The sequence below is a fragment of the Meles meles genome, chromosome 16, assembly GCF_922984935.1.
Source record: "Meles meles chromosome 16, mMelMel3.1 paternal haplotype, whole genome shotgun sequence".
Taxonomy (NCBI): domain Eukaryota; kingdom Metazoa; phylum Chordata; class Mammalia; order Carnivora; family Mustelidae; genus Meles; species Meles meles.
The window spans coordinates 55,803,881-55,824,602 of NC_060081.1; the positions used below are offsets into that span (position 1 = coordinate 55,803,881).

At 54.8% G+C, this 20,722-nt stretch overlaps 1 protein-coding gene across 3 annotated transcripts; it reads right to left on the minus strand.

The window, feature by feature from the left end:
- Positions 1-2,706: 2,706 nt before the first annotated feature.
- Positions 2,707-19,573, minus strand: RBCK1 (RANBP2-type and C3HC4-type zinc finger containing 1). Of its 3 annotated transcripts, none has more exons than XM_045981071.1 (13): positions 19,513-19,573; positions 18,816-18,905; positions 17,600-17,744; positions 12,542-12,635; positions 12,217-12,415; positions 11,276-11,397; positions 10,945-11,118; positions 9,647-9,807; positions 8,541-8,652; positions 5,563-5,742; positions 4,755-4,853; positions 4,337-4,480; positions 2,707-3,383 (listed from the first exon to the last, which is right to left on the minus strand). In XM_045981071.1, exons 2-13 carry the CDS (start codon positions 18,835-18,837, stop codon positions 3,303-3,305), a joined length of 1,533 nt encoding a protein of 510 aa, XP_045837027.1. In that variant the 5' UTR covers positions 18,838-18,905; positions 19,513-19,573; the 3' UTR covers positions 2,707-3,302. The 3 variants fall into 3 exon arrangements, with proteins under 3 accessions (XP_045837027.1, XP_045837026.1, XP_045837028.1); XM_045981070.1 differs by having other exon boundaries at positions 19,400-19,551; XM_045981072.1 differs by lacking the exons at positions 9,647-9,807; positions 17,600-17,744; positions 18,816-18,905; positions 19,513-19,573.
- Positions 19,574-20,722: the final 1,149 nt, after the last annotated feature.

Sequence of the window (20,722 nt, forward strand, 5' to 3'; positions counted from 1 at the left end):
TCCATTTCAGTGAACGTTTACTGATCCATAAATGCCGCTAGTCAGCCCCATGCTGGGCGGCCCCACTGGGCTCATCCAGGGATTACGTGGGGACTGCAGGGAAGAACAGGCTGGAGGCTTTTGCCAAATGCAACCAAGAGGTGACGGGCCCTGAGGCTCAGCCTGGCTTGCTCTTCTTCCCCGTCTTGCGTTCCCTCATCCTCTTACCCCTCGCCCTTCTGCTGTGTCTCCTGCTGCCTTTTCCCCCTGTCCTTACAAAGGCCCTCTACTCACTAGTGATCTTCTCCAGAGGTACAGGTGGTTGGAATTGGCCCAGCAGCCTCTGACCCAGTGAGGTTGTGGGCTTGCCTCCAACTTCCTGCTTTTGCAGTGCGGGGCTTTCGTGTCAGCCCCAGACACGAGAGGAAGACCTGTCAGCTTCGGCAGGGGCTGGGCAGCCCAACCTCCATGGCCACCCTCGCCAGCAGCAGCTGCTCTCATCGGAGCAGCAGGCTTCCACTCGCCGTCTCCTGCCCCAGGACAGAGACTGTCCTCCACGTCCGCAAAGACCTCTGGCTATTTGCTCAGGTGGGTGGCTCCAGTCCAAAGCCCGTGGGGTTTGGTTTCCAGCCTGCCCTGGTGAGTTTGCACAGGGCTTTCAGTGATCTGGGCCTCCTGGAAATGGGTCGACCCCTTGGGAGAGGGAGGTACCCCGACCTGACCCACCATAGGGAGCCCTTGAGGCCCACCCATCCTGGCTCCTTCACCCGCTGGCACGTACGTCTGGTGCTGGAGGCAGAACCTGGGAGCCCTGCACCCCTCCATTTGTACTCCTGACCCTCTGCTTGGCTGCAGCAGACTCAAACTCTCGGACTCTCTGGCACAGTGGCCGAGTGAGCGGAGCCGCACAGCCCCCGGGGCCTGTCTTGTCTTCATTTTTTTTTTTTTTTTAAAGATTTTATTTATTTATTTGACAGAAATCACAAGAGAGGCAGGCAGAGAGAGAGGAAGGGAAGCAAGCTCTCCGCCAAGCAGAGAGCCCGATGCGGGACTCAATCCCAGGACCCTGAGATCATGACCTGAGCTGAAGGCAGCGGCTTAATCCACTGAGCCACCCAGGCGCCCCTTGTCTTCATTTTTGATACAGCCGTGGGGAAAGACAGACACCGTTAGTACCTCTTAATGCTACTGGACAAAGAACGGTACAAGGCCCTGGGAAATGCCACAGCGTGGGGCATACTGGGGGTGAGGACAGGGGTGAACCGGAGAGCCAGTCACGACTGTGGCCCAGTCCTGCCCTATGGAAACGAGGACCCAGGGTTACAGGGTTACAGTGTCTCTTTCAAGAGACACTGGGCATCTAGGCTTTAATGTAGTATCTCTTAATTTAAAATCATTGGCAACCAATTCAAATTTCTAAAATACTGGGTAGACTGGTACAGCCTGTGGCTCGTCAGTTCATCCCCACTGCGTCAAGAGAATAGTCTCTGCTTAGATCTTATGCCCGGGCCACCAAGCGCCAGCCCTTGGCAGGAGGGGGTAGGCGCTGGGGACAGAACACCTCCCACCCCCACTGGGGCCCATCTCACTCTCCTGCAGCCAGGCTCCCCTTGGCATGTTCTGTTTCCTCCCAGGCAGGGGGTCTGTCTGACCCTTTCTTCCTCCCAGGACAGGGAGGCCAGCAGAACACAAGGCACTCATGTTCTCAGACATCTCTGTTCCCAGCGTCTGGTGTCAAGTCTTTTTTTTTTTTTAAGATTTTATTTATTTGACAGAGAACACAGGCAGGGGAGTGGCAGGCAGAGGGAGAGGAAGAAGCAGGCTCCCCGCTAAGCAGAGAGCCCGATGCGGGGCTCGATCTCAGAACCCTGAGATCATGACCTGAGCTGAAGGCAGTTGCTTAACCGACTGAGCCACACAGATGCCTCTGGGGTCAACTCTTGAGTCTTGTCTTTCGGGGACAGGGTGGCAGTGCCTGTCCAGGGACCGGAATGAGCCCTGCCCTATCGCCTACCCCCAGCCAAAGCCACATAACCCAACTTCTGGAGCCTGAATCCAGCCAGGCCTTGAGAGGCAGAGACACCCTCTGCCTGTCGTGATGGTGACCCACATCAAAGCTCAGATGTGCTGACCATCGAATACCAGATCTCAATGGGGAAAAAGGGTTGGTGAGAAAAGGCAGCAGAATTTCCAGAATGGACACCCATCACCATGCTTTCTTCAGCTCTGACCAGCAGAGTGATGACAGATAAATGCTGCTGCCCCGACACTGCGCCATCTCGCCTGAGGTATTAAACGAGGATGGCCAGCCCCGCCCCCCCACCCCACCCCTCAACTGTAGCAGCTTCCTGTGTTCCTGAAAGATCGCTGTCCAACCCTGGATATCCACCGAGGGGCCCCAAGTCTGCAGCAAGGCTGGCCTGCCGTCTGGTCCCTGCCTTGCCCTGCTCCGCCCAGTAGCCCATCTGCAGAGCCCACTTCCTCGTCCCGGGACACACTGCAAATCGCCCATCCAGGGGATTGCTGACTCAAGAGTATGCAGCCCCTCCAGTGGGCACAAGGATGCCCTGACCAGAGCAAGGATCCCCGTGTAGGTCACACCCTGCTCCACCATGGCCAGGGGATCCCCGACCCTGGCCCGGTGCCCACAGAGCTCGCTGTCCTGCCCGCGTGCAGGGGCCCAGCCACGACGCTTTCACGCCCTCTCACGACAAAACACTCATCCTTTTCTGGAAAGCCGTTTTAATTAGTTCACACAGACAGCAAAGGGGGAGACCCAGAAGCTAAGTCTGACAGACCGTGCTTCAGACAGCACCAGGTCTCCCCCCAGCTCCGAACGGGCTTAGCAGCAGCTGTGAGGTCCCAAACCTCTGAGAGCAAAGACAGGAAGGTCAACCCCAGAGAGCCGACAAGGAAGTGGTGGGCTCTGGGTGCTCAGCGTCCAGCAGATGGGGGCGGGGGAAGGGCAGAGTGTGGGCTCACAGGGGGCTCTCAGAGGCTTCATCCGGCAGGCTGTGTTTAAGTCTGCGTCAGGCAGAGGGAAGAGACGCAGAGAAGAGTGGAGAGGTCTGGCCGGCCAGCCCCAGAGGAAGGGCAGAGGCCCTGGGGCAGAGGGAGCCACAGACAACACCGAGCACAAGCTTAGGCAGGGCCCCCTGCAACACCTCTTGCAGACAAGCCATCCACACGGCTCGGGGGGCTGTGGTCTCAGCCAAGCGCAAAGGCATCTCCCAGGCCAGAAATCAGAGCCAGAGCACTAGCCCTGTCGCACAGCAGCATGGGGATGTGGGGCTGGGCCAGCGTGGGGACCTGGCCATCCTCAGCTAGTGGCAGTTCTGACAGCTGGGGTGGCAAGGAATCCCGTTCACCCGGCAACGGCAGCCCCCGCTGGTGTCTCCTGGGCCCTAGAGGATGGGGAGGAGAGAAGGTCATGGCAGTTAAGAAAGTGCCCTCCCCCGGGCTGCTCCATCACACCCCCAAGCGCTGCACGTTCCCACTCCAGGCCTTCGCTCAGGCAGGTCCTTCTGCTACCAATGGCCCTCTCGGCCTCAGCTACCTGGTGGAGGCAGTACGACCTTTCTGGGCTCCCACGGCACCCCTAAGTACGTGGTCTCCGACTATACTCCCCTGGACCCAGAGCAGCCAAAGGATGTGATGGACCCTTGCCCATCCTGGGTGGGCCCGCGCCTGGGCCCTGGAGAGAGGGCAGCTCCCTCTGTCTCCGTCTCTCCTGGTGTCCGGCAGTACACAATGCTGAGCCCATCTCCACGACCACACTCCTAATAAAGGCAGCTGCCCTCCACACTCACCCACAGGCTGCCATGGAGCACCCATGCACGTTTCCAGCTGACTTGGGGGAGAAGGGGCGAGAGGCCCCAGCCCCATCCCTGCTGGCATCTCTGGGTTCCAAATGAACAGCCTAACCACACGCCCAGGGCGCGCTGGTGCCGGAGGCAACGCTGCCTCTGCTGCCCTACACCCCCAGACCGAAGCCTCCTTGCCGCCCTTGGTGGGGTGGGGGCCGGGTCCTTCAGGTTGCTGGGTCCATACGGTCCCCGCCTGTGGCGCAAACACAGCCGCACATGGGCCACATGGGGATGTATACAGCAGTGCTCCCAGAACATGCTACGTATGGACAGGACACTTGGATTTCGGTCACGTTCACAGCTCACAAGACAGTCTTCTTTTCTTGGTACTTTTCAAACATTTAAAAAATGTAAAGAACATTCTTACTTCACCAGCTGCATGAATACAGGCAGTGGTCGGACTGGCCCAGGGGCTGTGCCCTGTTCTCGGTCACGCTCCCCAGGGCACCTCCCCACAGCACTCCCAAGCCCCTGATCTCCAGAGGACTCACCCCGGGGCCCCAGCGTGGGCCTTTGGTGACCCAGCAGATTTCCGTGTGGCAGACAGTGCACCGCATCCAGTCACAGCCGTCCTTCTTCTGCACCACGATCCGGCACTGCGGGCAGTGCATGGCCTCGCCCTGCTGCAGCATGGACTGGGGCGGAGCGGGGGTTCAGCCCCTGGCCCCCCACGCAGGGAAGCCGGCTGTTCCCTCGGAGTCAGGGGCTCACTCTGCTCCGCCACTCCACTCAGGCCTCGTCTCTGAGGACGCCCGTCCTGCTGCTCACCACCCGCCCACTTGTCCTAACCAGGTGCCACTTCCGGATGGCGATGACACCAGGACCGGCTGACAGCGCTGAGAAGCCCCCCACCCACCAAGACCTCCTGGAACTCCAGTCTCCAGGCCCTCAGCCCCAACCCTGCCTCACCCTGAGCATCTCTGTCGTCTGCCGGGCGGCCACATCGTTCTGAGCCCGCAGGGCCAGGTCATCCTGGTACTCCTTGCAGTTCATCTGCTCGTGGATGGCCTGCGGCAGAGTGAGGGGCTCGAGGTGACAAAGTTCCTCAAGGGGTTATGAAGCTGAGGGACTTGAGGGGCACTAACTGCCTCTAGATGACGTCAGGGACAGGGCCTCGCTTTACACACCAGCTACCCATTCTATGGAAGGCGACACGGGAGTCAGGGAAGGGAGGCCAGGGTCATCCCCTAGGATGATGATAATACCCACGTATGCTAAGTCCTGAGGCCAGAGAAATCCCTACGCCCCCTCTCCCCACAGTTGCAGCCCTGGCTAGACTCTGCCCGATCGCAGGCCCGATGCTCCGAGACCGAGCTTGCTTATTAGGCCGTGAGCAGGCTCAGACCTGTCTCCTTGCTGGAGACCAGTCTTTTCAGTGGTCAAGAGCTGAGACGATGAGGGGAAGGAGCAGCCTGAGGTCAGGGTCTGGCAAGACTCCGTCAGGGGCCAGGGCTGGGGTCAGTCTGTGACTGGGATCAGGGTCTGGTTAGAGGCCAAGGTCAGGGGTCAGTCTAGGCTGAGGTTCCACCGAGGGCCAAGGCTTGGACCAAATCCTAGGCTCAGTCTGGGGCCCAGGTCAGGCCCCGTCACGGACTTGTGGGCATCTGTCCTGACAGGCTAGTAGTGTCCCAGCTCCCTTCCCAGGAGTACAAGCACTGAGCTGCAGTGAGCTCCTGGCAGGACTGCGGGGATAGACAGCACGGGTCCCTGTCCTCACCTTACAGAGCAGGCAGTTGACGTGGAAGCACACCGGGCAGGTAAACTCGTTGACGTCATCCTCAAAGAAGCACCATCCCTTGCAGTCCGGGGTCTTGCAGTGGTAGCTGAAGGCACTGCGGTTTTCCGCGATGGAGACACCCAGGTCCAAAAACCGCTGGTAATCCTCAGGGGGCAGCAGCTGCCAAAAGGCCACAACCCACAACCCGGTTTGCTTGGGGTTCAGAACAGCCCGTGAGGGCCCTCTTGCCCCCCCAAATATCCTCCAGAAAGCCCCCAACCCATGAAGTCCAACCTGGCCCCGGCTCTTTACTTTGCACCACCCTCAGTGTTTAAAAACTCCATGCAGATCGGGCTCTCTGCTCAGCAGCGAGCCTGCTTCCCTCTCTCTCTCTCTCTGCCTGCCTCTCTGTCTACTTGTGATCTCTCTCTGTCAAATAAATAAATAAATTAATTAATTAAAAAAAAAAACCATGCAGAAAGTGGACTGAAAGTTCTAGAGATGGATAGTGGCAATGGCTGCGCAACGCTGTCAGGGTACGTAATGGCACAGAGCTGTGCGCTTACAGAGAGTACAAATGAAAGAAAAAAGGTAAATTTTGTTATGTATATTCTACAATTTGAAAAAAAAAGGAAAAATAATCAAGAAAGTAACTGGCAATGCTGGGGAAGATGTTGTTAAACTCGTATCCTGGTACATCACACTGAGAAAGCAACGTGGCAGTCGTGTTTCAACAAAACTCTGACCCTTTGGGACTCACTCCACTTCCATGAGTTCATCCTAACATATAACATAGAAGAAGACAGGGGCGCCTGGGTGGCTCAGTGGGTTAAAGCCTCTGCCTTCGGCTCAGGTCATGATCCCGGGGTCCTGGGATCAAGCCCCACATCGGGCTCTCTGCTCAACGGGGAGCCTGCCTCCTCCTCTCTCTCTCTGCCTACCTGTGATCTGTCAAATAAACAAATAAAAAATCTTAAAAAACAAAAACAAACAACAACAACAACAACAAAAAAAAAAAACATAGAAGAAGACACCACGCAAAACGTCCCCTGAAGCATAGGTTCCAAACTGAGAAATGAGAATTATTATGAGAAGAAGTGTAAGCAGGACAGATGCCATAAGATTTACGATAATCCTTAGAAAAACTCTACCGCAAAAGAGCAAAAGCTGTTTTATCTCTGCTGGTAACAACAAAGGAAAAACCATGCCTACTTTCTACATCTCAATTGGGTGGTGCTTACAAGAGTTAAACACTTGTCAAAACTCACCCAACTGCATGCAATGTGGTGCATTTTATTGCATGCCAAGTTTCCCTTAGTAAACTTAATTTAAAAAAGAATAAAGTCGTATCTGGGACATGGGAAACCAGAAAATGCAGTTGGGGACTCCCTGGGATGGCAGGGTGGCAGGTGACTTTTCTCTTTGATTTCTGTTCCAGTTCTAGGTGGTTTAGACATGTGTTTTGTAAAGATAACCCCCACTGCATTGCTCTGCTGATCCACGCCCCTTTCTCCCTCTGCCACACTTGACCTTCTCTGTCTTGGGTTAATCCCCAGGGGCTCTGGGGAAGCATGGGCCCTGCACCCCTCGGCAGGAACTCTGGTCCCATCACAATGCCCTTGGCAGGGATGGACCTCAAGGACAAACCTCTGGGTAACCACATGGGTGCCAGAACATATGGAATGACTGACTCCCTGTCTGGGAGCTTTCTGGGCCGCAGTGAGAAGGCCTCAGCAGTCCCCTGGAGCCGCCCTTCCCCGATGTCCCACAGACGACAGATAAAAGGGGCTGTTCTTGCTGTAGGGGTAAGTTCCCCAAGCTCTACCCTTTCTGCCTCCCCTTTTTCAGCTGAGGCAGACCCCCTGGACTCCAGGAAATACTAGGTGCAGCCAAGGAGGCTCGCAGGATCCTAAGGGAGAGGCAGAAGGAACAGAGATCTTTGGGATGTGCCTGGAGGCATCTCCCATGTGAACCTCAGCCACCTCTGACCCTGCCTCATGTTCTGGCCTGGTAATCCCAAGACGCCCAATTCTGAGAAGGCCCCTTCCCCAGCAGTTTAAAAACCATGAATCAAGCCCCACAGTCAATTTTCCAAGTGGGGATATGGAGACTCCCAGAGGGTGAGAACTCAGTAATGCCACTGGTAACAGTAAAGGCGACTGCGCACCCAGATGCCTACAGCACTGGAATGGACTGCTGGAGCAATGGCCCGATTTACTGTGTCTCCCTGACTCCACACTCTTGGGTGGTCCCCTCTCGCAGGGACTCTGGGCTTAAGCATGCTCACTGGGAGAGAAGAGGGCAAGCACTCTTGCACTGGAGCCCCTGCTGGCTGCTCTCGGAACCGGGGGACCACCAGCCAGTGGGCAGGCCAGGCCAGCTTGCCGGGTGGAGAGAGAGCGAAGTGGAGAGACACCCAGCTGCCCTTCCCCTCCCACTGCCAGTAAGGCCATCATGAACCAGTTCAGGACAGTGGACCCACCAGCTAAACCCACCCGAGACTGGCCAGGGCCAGCAAAAGCTACAAGAATCATCTGGCTAAACCCATCTAACCCCAATGACAAACTCGCAAATGCATAAATTAAATAGTGGTTGAAGACACAGTGTCTGGAATAACTTGTTATGCAGCAGATGCAAGCTGATACAAGGGCTCGTTCACCATGCGCTAAGCGCTACTCTAGAGTCTTTACACACAACCTTAGACAACCTTTGAAGAAACTTACTTTGACCCTGAGATGAGTAGGGCAAGGCACAGGTTGAGTATTTGACTTGAGGTCACCGCGACCAATGGCCCCAGGTTTTCCCACTCTTAACACCTGTGCTGTCTTTCCTTCACAACAGCGGTTTCTTAAGCAGCTACTTCCCCCAAGTCCCATCTTCTTCACTGCTTGGCCCCCAGCATCCCACCCAGAAGGCTCTGGGTGCAGCCTGAGACCTGCCAGCTCCAGGCGTGCCCCCCACCAGCCCCCAGGCCTTACCGCCCGGATCTCCCGCTCCAGCAGCTTGCCCGAGCACGAGTATGTGTTGTCAATGAAGGGGCAGGAGACCTCCGCCTCCTGGCTGTTGCGGATGGTGCCCTGCAGACACTCCCTGAAGGGGGAGATGGGTGATGGGTGGAGGTTAGCATCCTCTGAACCCCATGGACCCAGACTATACCCCTCACGTGGCGAGGCCTGACCCCAGGTAGGCTTTGCTTCAGTACTTCTCTCCCTTCCTATCCCTCCCACAAACCCACCAGCAAGGCCCCCAACTCCGTCTACCCCATGGCCACCCCCACTACTCTGGCCCAGGCCCCCATCACCCCTTGCCTGGGGGACTGCGGGTACAGCTTCACTGGAATCCCTGAGTCCTCGTCACCCCTACAGTCCACTCTCAACAGTGGCCGCATTGTCCCCAGCAGCCTCCCATCCCGACCTGCCCAGAACAACCTGCACCCCTCACTACAGCTCACAAGAACCCCGGGGGTGTGTCCTAACACCCCTCTGTCCATCCCTCTGCTCTGGCCACACAGATGAGCCAGGCACACCTCTGCACCAGACCTTCTGGTCTCTGTTCAAGGGCTACCTGCCGTCGGGCTTCCCTGACCCCTTTCCCGAAGCAGAGCCCCTGGGTTTCTTTTATTTGTTTTCTTCTCATAATTCACCAGGACTTAGCATCCAACACAATTTACAATTATACCAGTCATTTTTTGATTACCATCAGGCTCTCCACCGGAATGAACAGTTTTTTGTTCACTTGTGGATCCCCAGGCCTGGCACAGTCCCTGGCACCAAGGGGGCCACTCAACAAAGGCCCGCTGGGGTGAAGAAGGGTGCGATCTCCACAGCCCGGGGCTGGCAGCCTGCCCCCAGCCAGGTAGAGAGTGGGCTAGGCTTGGGCTGCGGGAGACAGGGCCCCACTGCCCTCTGAGGCGCCTGCCCAGGCAGTAGCAAAGGGCGCAGAGGCTGGAACCAGAACGCCTGAGCTGTGTGGCCTTGAGCAAGCCGTAGACCTCTCTGAACCTCGCACTCCTCCTATGCAAACGTCTGGGAAGTGGCGGCTGTGAGAAACGCTGTGCTGCGGGTGGTGGGGGTGGGGGCCGCACCTGCAGAAGGCATGCAGACACTCACGCAGCACCACGGCATCGCCGGGTGCCAGCACCAAGTAGCACACGGGGCACTCGGTGGGCTCGGTGTTCAGCACCAGGCTCCTCTGATCCAGCTGGACGTGCTGCAGGTAGTTCCCCTCCTGCTGCTGCTGCTTCCGCTGGGCACATGGGGTGGGGCCACGGGGCGGGTCAGGGTCTCAGGGGAGGGGCAGACCAGGAAGGGGACAGTACCTGGGACCAGGTCATACCCCAGAGGCGGGGCAAAGCTGGGGTAGAGCAGGATCTCTGGGTCGGGGTGGGGGGGGGGGCGCGCCTGGTCGCCGACAGGAGACTAGATACTGGGAAGGGTGGGGCCGGAGCGGGGCCTGGAGGGGAGGAAGCCAAGGGACAGGAGGTGGGCCAAGCTGGGGCAGGCTGGAGCTGCGATGACGTGAGTGAGTGATGGCAGTAGGGAAAGGAAGAGGGTTAAGGTTTGAGGGGGTCATCTGAGGTAACAGGGCTCACATCCCTGCCAAGAAGGAGGGCAGGGCTGAGCTGGGGTGGGGTCAGAGCCAGCCAAGGTCCCAGAGTGGGTCAGGGGTATGGAGGTGGTGGTAAAGCTAGGGAGCAAACGGGAAGAGAGGATGGATCTGGGCCACGGCTGTAGGTTAAGACCACGAATGAGGTCATGGCTGGGGTGGGAAAAGGATAGCACGGGGTCCAAGGGGAATGCAGGTGGGGGTTAGGGGGCAGGGATCCGATCAGAATGGGGAACACTCAGGATGTGGTATCTGCTTAATCAGGGCTTGTGTCAGGATCGGGGGCAGAGCTGTGGAAGGGGCAGGACAGAGGACGGGCTCAATCTCCCAGAGAGAGGTGAAAGGCTGGGACCAGGCTCATAGGAAGTCAGAGGTGACACAACAGGGACGGAGGGGGTCAGGAACAGTAGGGTCCAGGGTGAGGTGACATCTAAGTGGAGCAAGAGCTAGATCACGGGCGGATACGGAGGAGGTGGACAAAAGCATGGTCGGCCCTAGGGTACTGCAGTCACAGCCGGGGGAGTTGTCAGCACAGTGGGTGTGTAAGTCAAAGCTGGGGGCGGGGCATGTGATCACAGGCAGGGAGCAAGGTCTCAGCACCCAAGACTTCCAGGAGAGGGTGAGTTGCAGTCAAGTGCAGAGTCTCCACCAGCGGTGGGGTCAGGAGAGGGCAAGGCAGCAACCGGGGAGGAGCGGTATTGCGGAGGGGCCTCCCTTCCCGTTCTACGCCTCCCTGCCCAGTCTGCGGGCATATGTCCCGGGACTTCCCGCGCCTACCTGCTGGTACTGGCGCAGCGCCTCCTCCTCCCCCGCCAGGCGCGCTCTTTCCTCCTCGTCCGGCTGGTACGAGGCGGGGACCTGATACGCCTCAGGCCGAGCCCGGCAGCACATCTCGCAGCCGGGCCTCGTGGGCTTGTTAATGAAGGTGCAGCCCGGGCACTGCCAGCCCACCTGGGAGCAGAGTCGGGGGATGGGGGCGTTGAGCACCTCCCGGGGCGGCCCGGGGTCCCGACGCCAGGCGTCGAATGGGGGGTGGAGCCCGGGAGGTGGAGTCAGGGGCAGGGCGCTAGGTCACTGGCACACGGAGGCGGAGGCCAGGACGGCTTACCGGCGGGGGTTCTGGCGTGGCATCGGGCTGGCCCCGCCCCGGCTCCTGGGGGACTCCCGGCTTCGCGGGGGCAGGCTCCAGGGGGCCCCGGGGCTGCAGCGTGAGGTCTTTGAAGCCCAGATCTAGGGAGGAGGGTTTGGGGGTGGCAGTTCGAGGCAGCCCACTTCGTGCACACTCTGAGCCAGCCAGGCGCCCTCCCCGGATTCCACATGTGAGCCTATACCTGGCTGAATGTCCGGCTACCACAGGGTCGGGGTCCCTCCTCCACCTGTGAGTGCCCCTGCGAGCCCCCCGCTTAAAAACCGGCTTCCTGGGGCGCCTGGGTGGCTCAGCGGGTTAAAGCCTCTGCCTTCAGCTCAGGTCATGATCCCCGCCTGGGATCGAGCCCCGCATCGGGCTCTCTGCTTGGCTGGGAGCCTGCTTCCTCCTCTCTCTCTCTCTGCCTGCCTCTCTGCCTACTTGTAATCTCTATCTGTCAAATAAATAAATCTTTAAAAAAAAATTTTAAAAATAAAAAATTAAAATAAATAAATAAATAAATAAATAAATAAATAAATAAAAAACCGGCTTCCTGTGCTCCAAAGGTCATGCACCTAGAGGCACAATCATTTCTGAGATGCTCCTGCTAAGTACTGATCTGCATCCATTCATGAGGGGATATGAGACAGGAAAAAAACAAAACAGATTTAGAAACTGAGGAACAGACAAGAAGGGACTGGCCCTATGTCATACAGCTGGTGAATGCCAGGACTGAACTCAGTTCCTCTCCTGCTGCTCTCGGAATGGCTCTGAAATAGCTCCCTCCAGGGTGCCCTTTGTTCTCTCTTCCCCACTATGGATAAGGTCCTCCCCGTGAGAGCTCCTGACCAAAAGCCATGGGCTCTGTTCCCTCTTGCCCTGGATCTAGGTGAGTCCCCAGCCACTCAGAGGCCGAGCCTCACCTTCCAGCATCCGCAATTGCCTCTCCCGCTGCAGCTCCTGAGGGTTGAGTGAGGTGTTGCAGGCTGACAGCAGATAGAGGTAGGCAGTGTCCCCATTCCGCCGCACCCCATGGGAGTGCAGGGTCTCCTGGTCCCGGGCCAGGCGCTGCCCAATCACCCACTGCTGCAGGACGGGCGGAAAGCCATAGTCCAGGAATACCTGGCAGGGGATATGGAGAGCGAGAGGGTGGAAAGGGAAGACCAGAGTAAAGGGAGGTGGAAGCAAAATGGGAAGCATGTGCCTTGATGTGTCCCTTCAGTGTGGCCCCGCCCCCTGCCAACTCACCATGTCCTTGAGGGAAGCCACGGTCATGTCAGGACGCACTGTGAGCCAGATGGTGACTGTGTGCATCTGAGCATCCTCCACGCTCACCCACAGCCTGCGGAGAAGGTCACAGTTCCAGCTCCGGCCACCAGCTATTGGCACGTATATGTCTGCACAACTGCGCACGCGCACACGTGTACAGACGCACGTGCACATGCCCAGGGCCCCCCAGACTGGGGTAGCGACATTTTCTGGATTCCTGCAGCTCTGGGCTTCCTTCTTGATCAGAACTCACTGCTTAAGCCCCCGCAATGAATCTGCACCGCTCTGAGAATCAAATCCACACTCACCACAGCCCCCACAGAGGGCGTCTGCAATCGGCCCCGCTCCCCTCCCCTACTCCGCAGCCTCCTCTCTGGTTCTGTCCTTTGCTCCTTAGCCAAGCCACCAACAGTCATTTACTATATGCCAAAACTTCAAAGCACTTCATATGTTTTTGCTCCTTTAATGCTCTCCACGAACCCACAAGGCAGATACTGTTGTCACTGCTATGTTAGCATAAAAAACCCGAGGCACTGCCAGATCACACAGACTCTACCCAGTAAGCACTGAGTGACTGTGAGAGGCAGGATTCCAACCCGGGGCCATTCCAGAGAAACACCAGCCTTCTCAAGGACCCTTCAACATTTCTGGAAGGTCAAAAGCATGGAAGGAAGGGCTAAGGTTAAAACAAAACAAAACAAAAAAAAAAACCAGAACTGATCCCAAAGGCAACAGAAAAATCATAGAACGGAACAAGAACAGCAAGGAGCCATCGGGAAATGAGGACAAGCGCCTGGAAATGTAAAAAGTGACTCCTGATGAACCTAACCTTCGCTCCAACTACAAGTTCACAAGAAAAACTGGAGACCCCGAGACAGCAATTAAGAAACCCAGATTGTGGGAAAATTCTGGAAGTCCAAGACCAGGTTTCTTAAATTAATAGCCTAAAAAGAGAGGGGGAATAAAAGAGATGATATTAAGAAATGCTACATGTAGATCTCCTTTGGGTCCTGATGGGAACCTACTATAAAAATTGTTAATGAGATAATCAGGGAAATTTTAATATAAATGGGATTTTAAGGAATTACTACTAATAATTCCTTAACAGGTATGATAATGATACCGAATCCATAAACAAGCCGTGGGGAGGTAATGTATGGCATGGTGACTGCAGCTAACAATACTGTGTTTGTATCTGAATATTGCTGGAGAGTAAGTCCTAAAAGCTCCTATCACAAGAAAAAATAGGGGTGCCTGGTTGGCTCAGCCAGTAGAGCATGTGACTTTTTTTTTTTTTTAAGATTTATTTATTTATTTGACAGAACACAAGTAGGAGAAGCAGCAGGCAGAGGGGAGGGAGAAGCAGGCTCCCCGCTACACAAGGAGACTGATGTTGGCCTCCATCCCAGGACCCTGGGATCATGACCTGAGCCGAAGGCAGATGCTTAACTGACTGAGCCACCCAGATGCCCCTGGAGCATGTGACTCTTGATTGGGGGGGGGGGGGGGTGAGCTGGAGTCTCATGTTGGGTGTACAGTTTACTTAAAAATAATGATAATCTGGGGGTGCCTGGGTGGCTCAGTGGGTTGGGCCTCTGCCTTTGGCTTAGGTCGTGACCCGGGGCCCTGGAATCGAGCCCCAAGTCAGGCTCTCGGCTTGGCAGGGAGCCTGCTTCCCCCCTCTCTTTCTACCTGCCTCTCTGTCTACTTGTGATCTCTGTCTGTTAAATAAATAAATGAAATCTTTAAAAAAAAATAATGACAATCTGTAAGTATGTCAGTATGTGATGTTAACTTACTGTGGTCATCACTGCCCAATACACACATGTACCAAATTATTATGGCCAATATCTAAAATGATTCTTATCCAACGCTGGACGAGAAGAGGGGAGCTCCTTACACAGCCCCTAGCAATTCTCGGGCACCAACACGGCACCCTACATTGCAACTCAATTCCCATCCTATCCACCCAGAGACAGCAGCTGTGTCCACAGGTTGAGGGCTCAGACCCATGATACTGCCCCTCCCCCCTCCATGCCAATCACAAGCTCGGTTGTCACCTGTGTTGCCTCACCAGCTATAGAGTTGGGGGTTCCAACAGCCCAATCCTCAGGTTCAATTAATTTGCTAGAGCAGTTCACAGAGCTCAAACATTTTACTTACTAGATCACTGGTTTTTTAATAAAAGGATATAATTCAGTAACAGCCAGATGGAAGAGACACATAGGGCAAGGTATATCGGAAGGGGTGAGGAGCTTCTGTGCCCTCTTGGATTGAACCACTCTCCCCAAATCTCCATGTGTTCCCCAGTCCTGGAGCTCTCTGAATGCTATACTTTTCAGTTTTTAAGAAGATTTCATTATACAGGCATGATTGATTAAACCATTGTCATTGGGAACTGATTCAACCTCCAGCCCCTGTCCCCTCCCAGGTCAGGGGGCTAGGACTGAAAGTTTCAACCCTTTAATCACAGGGTTGGATTCTCTGGACCAACCCCCTATTCCTTTTTTTTTTTTTTTAAGACTTTATTTATTTGACAGAGATACAGCAAGAGAGAGAATACAAGCAGGGGGAGTGGGAGAGGGAGAAGCAGGCTCCCTGCTAAGCAGGCAGCCCGACACAGGGCTTGATCCCAGGAACCCCAAGCCCTCCCTCCCCCCAGTCATGACCAGAGCCAAAGGCGGAGGCTAAACCACGGAGCCACCCAGCCCTATTTCTTAAGTAATCTGGGGACATTCCAAAAGTCACCTCATTCACATAACAAAAGGCACTTTTACCACTCTCATTACTTACAAAGTTCCAAGGAGTTTTGTGCCAGGAAAGGACAAAGACCAAATATATACTCCTTATTATAAATCACAATATCACATCACCTTAAACTAATACAATGTTACATGTCAATGATATCTCAGTAAACTGGAAAAAAATATGTCCATATAAAAGCTAGACACAAATGTTCACAACAGCAACATTATTCGTATTAGCCAAAAAGTAGGAAAAAAAAATGTCCATCAAATGATTAACAAATAGAGAAAATATGGTATATTCGTACCATGAATTATTATTCAACAACAAAAAGGAATAAAGTTCTAGGGCACCAGGGTGGCTCAGTCAGTTAGGCATCCGACCCTTGATCTCAGGGTCGTGAGTTCAAGCCCCCAACTGAGCTCCACACTTAGGGAAGCCTACTTAAAAAAATAATAAATAAATAAAAATAAAAGGAGTAAAGTTCTGATACATGCCTCAACACAGGTGAACTGAGAAAACATTATGCTAAGTGAAAGAAGCCAGTCACAAAAGGCCACATATTGTACGATTCCATTTATATGAAATATCCAGACTCGGCATAACCCTGGAGACAACAAGTAGATCAGTGGCTGCCTAAGGCTGGAGTTGGGGAAAGGCAGGGAGATGAGGAGTGACTACTAATAAGCATGGACTGGGGTTCTGCAGGGGGGTGATAAAAACGTTCAATAATTGGGGCACCTGGGTGGCTCAGTTAGGCATCTGCCTTCGGCTCAGGTCATGTTCCATGGTCCTGGGATCGAGCCCCCCATCGGGCTCTCTGCTCAGTGGGGAGCCTGTTTCTCCCTCTCCCTCTGCCACTCCCCCTGCTTCTGCTCTCCCTCCCTCAAATAAATAAATAAAATCTTTAAAAAGTTCTGTAACTGATTGAGGGTGATGGCTGTACAACTCTGAATATACTAAAAGCCTTAACTATACACTTTAAATTGCTGAATTGTACGATATGTCAACCCTACCTCAATGAAACCATAAAAAAATCAAATGGGATCCACCAGGAACACTGAAAATCACAAACTATGAAACTACTGTCTTACTATACAGCAGCAGGAAAAAAAAGACAAACCCCACTGTTTACTGAGTGATTGACATGTGCAAAGCACAGTGCTAAGCATTACAATGTCAAGTTTAAGTCTCCTGGGGAAAGACTAACAGTATTCATCCTCCCTCGCTTCTCTTGCTAACAGAACCCCTGAATTCTATTGGATACCCGGTCACATTTCACAGCGTCCCTTCATGCTGAGCGTGGCTGCGAGAATAAATTCTGGTCCACAGGAATTTAGTGGAAGAAGTGGGCAACTTTCTGAGCTGTGTGCTCTCAAGTTGCCCTTCTGTAGAGGCCACTTTGGGGCAACAAGCTGGAGCAATGGAAACTTGATCAAGGCAAAAGGGCCCACAGCTGAATGCAAACAGGTTCATTAACCCACCTCAAAACAGACCCGCCTCGACAGACGCATAGCACTAGCTGACAATGGGTTACCTTACACCGGGCACACTTACCAATGAAGGGAAAATTCCATCCTTTCCGGTCCCCTACTTCCTCACTCTGCCATTTAACTACAGCCCCCCAGCCTGCCTCTTCGCAGTCTCTGCTTTGCTCTCCTGCCACTGCTCCCTTGCAGTGTATGCAATAAACTTCTATGTCCTTTGTTTGGCCTAGGGTGAATTCTTTCACCCCCTGGGGCTTCCACCCAATTGGTCGTGGGCGGCCCCACATTTGGGGGCCTCCCCCATCTGATCGGGAGAGACACTACACCTTTCTCCTTCCTGCTGACAAGAATGCTGATGTGATGGCTGGAGCTGGAACAGCCACTTTAGACCATGAAGCAAACCTCACAATGGATGAATGGCAGAATAACAGGACAGAAGCTTGAGTCTCTGAAGACCCTGAGAAGCACAGCCTCCACATCTAGACTGCCTGCCCTCAAACTTGTTCATGCCACTGTTACTAGGTTTCTTTCTGTTACATGAGGACTAACATTCTAATACACCTTCTAACAACCCTATGAGATAGCTTACTATTATTGCCTCATTTTAAAAATTTTAAAAATCCTGAAATTCTGAGAGGGGAGGTGACTTGCCATAGATCTCACAGTTGATTAGTGATAGAGCTTGGGTCTGAACCTAGGTCTCCTGACACCAGAACCAGAACCTGCCACTGAGCATAACTGAATACACTGTGGTCCACCAGGGTTTAGGAAACCCTACATCTTTGGCCACCCGTGCACTCCTCACCTGATGTCCTGTGTTGGGGAGATCTCGGGCTTTAGTCGCACACTCAGGGGCACCCGCTGCTCTGCCAGCCAGATGGCACACTGCACAGCCACCTTTTCATCCCCGCCTGCCACGGCTCGGCTGAGTCTCAGGGCCATCTCCTCCGCTGAAACCCAGCACAGTGGAAGCAGGTTAGCACAGAGTTTATCTTTCAGGAGCTGGAGGTGAGGGGGGTGGTTATCCTTTGTACATACTGCTTCCTCTGTCTTCATGGTGAACTCCTACATATCCAACAGTACCCAGCTTAAAAGTCCCTATCTCTGAGTGGCCATCTCTGAAACTCCCATTCCACCTCCATAGTCATTTGGTTCTGTTTTTCCTTCATACTCCCAGGTCCCCATACTTCCATTCATTTATCTGACAAGCATTTACTGAGCTCCTACTGTGTGCCAACCACTGTCCCAGAAACTGGGATTCAGCACTGAATAAGATAAACAGGGTCCCTCTCCTCATGGACCTCCCAGCCCAGTAAGGAAACAGACAACAGGAAAAAATTCAGATTGTGATCCAGGCTGACAAGTAAATAAACAGGGTAAGATCAGGGAAGGCCTCTAGGAGGAGGTGATGCTGAAGCTGAGACCAGAAGGAGAAGCTACATATGTCCAGACCTAGTTAGAGAAGAGTATACCAGGTGAAGAGAAAGGTAAGGGCAAAGGCCTTGAGCAAGAAATGGTTATATGAGAATAGAAAGAAGCCAGTGGAGCTCCATCAGAACAAGCAAGGGGTGAGTGGGATAAGACTATGAGGATAATAAAGCCCAAAGGGCCTTGTGGGCTAACCAAGGGCTCTGGCTCCTCTCCCTCTGGGGAGGAGGGATGGGGGAGTGGTGATTAAGTGGTTCTACAATGCTGGTTGGAGTGGGCAAGAGGGGAGGCAAGAGCTCCTGGTATTCAGGTCAGCTGCGATCTGTCTCCCCCACCAGCCTGTGAGGTCTTCTGTGCCCTCTGGGAGTTCCCTACCCCACTGCAGCCGGGTTGGCTCATGGTGGCCTCAGGGGCATCCCATAATTGAATGACAAGCCTCTGGCAACAACCAGGCCTCAAGGAAGGAAACTCAGGGACCGGTGAGTAGAGGAAGGACACGGTTAAAGCTCCTTCTTCCGGACCCTTTTGGGCAGGGAGGCCGGGTCCTGCCGGGGCCCATCTCCTAACGGAAGTTTCCTCCAGGGGGTGCCCACCTTTCTTGGTCTTCTCGTCCATCTGGCGTGGTTGCGCCCATCCCCCCGGGCGGGGGCAGCAGCTCCGGAGAAATGCTATCCCTGGGTCACCTGGCAGAGGACGGACAACCACGAGCAACTCAGCCCCGGCCGGTGACCTCCAACGCGGCCCGAGCCCTCTTTGTGCCTTGATGTCTCCAGCAGCAATCGGGTAACATCACAAGCACCGGGGACTGGGTATGGGAACCTGCAGGACCCCGCGTGGGAGGTGAAAGGGCAGGCGGCACCAAGCCAAGCCCACAATGGGCGACAGAGGAAACGGGACAAGCCCGCGGGTATGAGAGTGGCGCCGCAACGCGGGGCGCTGTTTAGTCCCCGGGGAGAGCCCCCACTTCCTGCTGCTGGGAGCGCCGCCCGGCGCCCGAGATTGCAGCAACAGTGCCTCCCCTGCGGGGCGGCCCCACACGGAGGGGAGGGGAGAAAAGCAGCACGGCGGAAGGGAAAGTGAAAGTGGAGGCCCCGGAAGTGGGGCAGCGGACTGTCGGGACATCCGGACACCCCCCCCCCAACACCACCCGGTCCACCAAGCGGCGGCTGCCACCTACGCAGTCCCCGGCGGTCCCCGCCCTACTCCGAATCACGGCGGTCCGGGTCCTCGGTGACCTTGGCCGGAGTGACCGCTGTTGGGCTTACCCGTGACTCCCCGACCCTCACTCACCCGCCCAGCCGCGCCCTCAGCGCCACTGGAAGGGGCGAGGGCGGGGACTGGGCCCGGACGGAGGGGCGGGGCCCGGACGGAGGAGCAGGGCCCGGACGGGGGCGGGGCCGTGCCTGCCGGAGGCGGGGATTTGGGCGGTATTGGTGTGGGGCTCAGTCTCAGTGGACGCACCCGCACACCTGAGAGTCGCCCCCATCCTCAGCTCTGTATGCCCCAGACCAACGGAAGCCCTAGCCTCACTTGGCTCCTTGCTTCTCCATTTGGCCGCAGCAGTCCATTTTCCACCTGCTGCCAGAGGGTCCCTAGAATGTAAATCAAACCAGGTCACTCCTCAAAACACTCCCAGTAGTTCCCAACACTCTTCAGGGCGAAGTAAAAGCCGAGATCCTCCTCACGGACTGCAGATTGCCGCCCCTTCTCTGTCTACTGATAAACGTAAAAAATAAAACAGCCCGTTATTTTCCCAGCAAAATGGATTTATTCAGGAAGAGCCAAGAGTTGCGATTTGGGACATTCGAGCTATGAAAAACAACAGGCAAGTCTAACAAAGCAAAGGAATTATTACTTTACTGAGAAGGGGGAAATTGGGAGGGGTGTTTTGAACCAAGTCTGCTGGAGAAAAGCAAGAGCTCAGGGTGATGGCAGTTTCTCATTGGCGGAGTTACAGAGCTAGTGGATTTCTTGTGGGAGATGCAATGCACATCTTTCCCTCTTGGGGCCTGTAGTTTATTCTTTTCTGTTGAGGACTCTTTGTTGGGATGTGTAATTGACAATTCCTCCTGTAAGGGACCTCCAGGACTACCTGTCAGAGCTCCCCTTCCTGGCCTCCCCGCCATTTTAATGAGGTCTCCCTGGACTACTTGGCTCACTCCACTCAAGCCCATTGGCCTCTTAGGTCCTGCAACAAGGCAAACACACTCTACTTCAGGGCCTTTGCTTATGCATAACCCAAATATTTTTTTTTAAAGATTTTATTTGACAGACAGAGATCACAGGCAGGCAGAGAGGCAGGCAGAGAGAGAGAGGAGGATGAGCAGAAAGCCCGATGATGCGGGGCTCGATCCCAGGACCCTGGGATCGATCCCAGGACCCTGGGATCATGACCTGAGCGGAAGGCAGAGGCTTTAACCCACTGAGCCACCCAGGCACCCCAACCCAAATATCTTTATGCTTGCTCTCTCCCTTTAGTTTGGTCTTTACCCAAGAGTCT

Coding starts and splice junctions, on each gene's coding strand:
- RBCK1 (XM_045981071.1), bottom strand. CDS start 18,837: ATGGACGAGAAGACCAAGAAAG. Junction 11,119..11,275: donor CCACGCCAGAACCCCCGCCG/GTAAGCCGTCCT, acceptor CTCTGCTCCCAG/GTGGGCTGGCAGTGCCCGGG. Junction 5,743..8,540: donor TGGAGCGGGAGATCCGGGCG/GTAAGGCCTGGG, acceptor GCCTTTTGGCAG/CTGCTGCCCCCTGAGGATTA.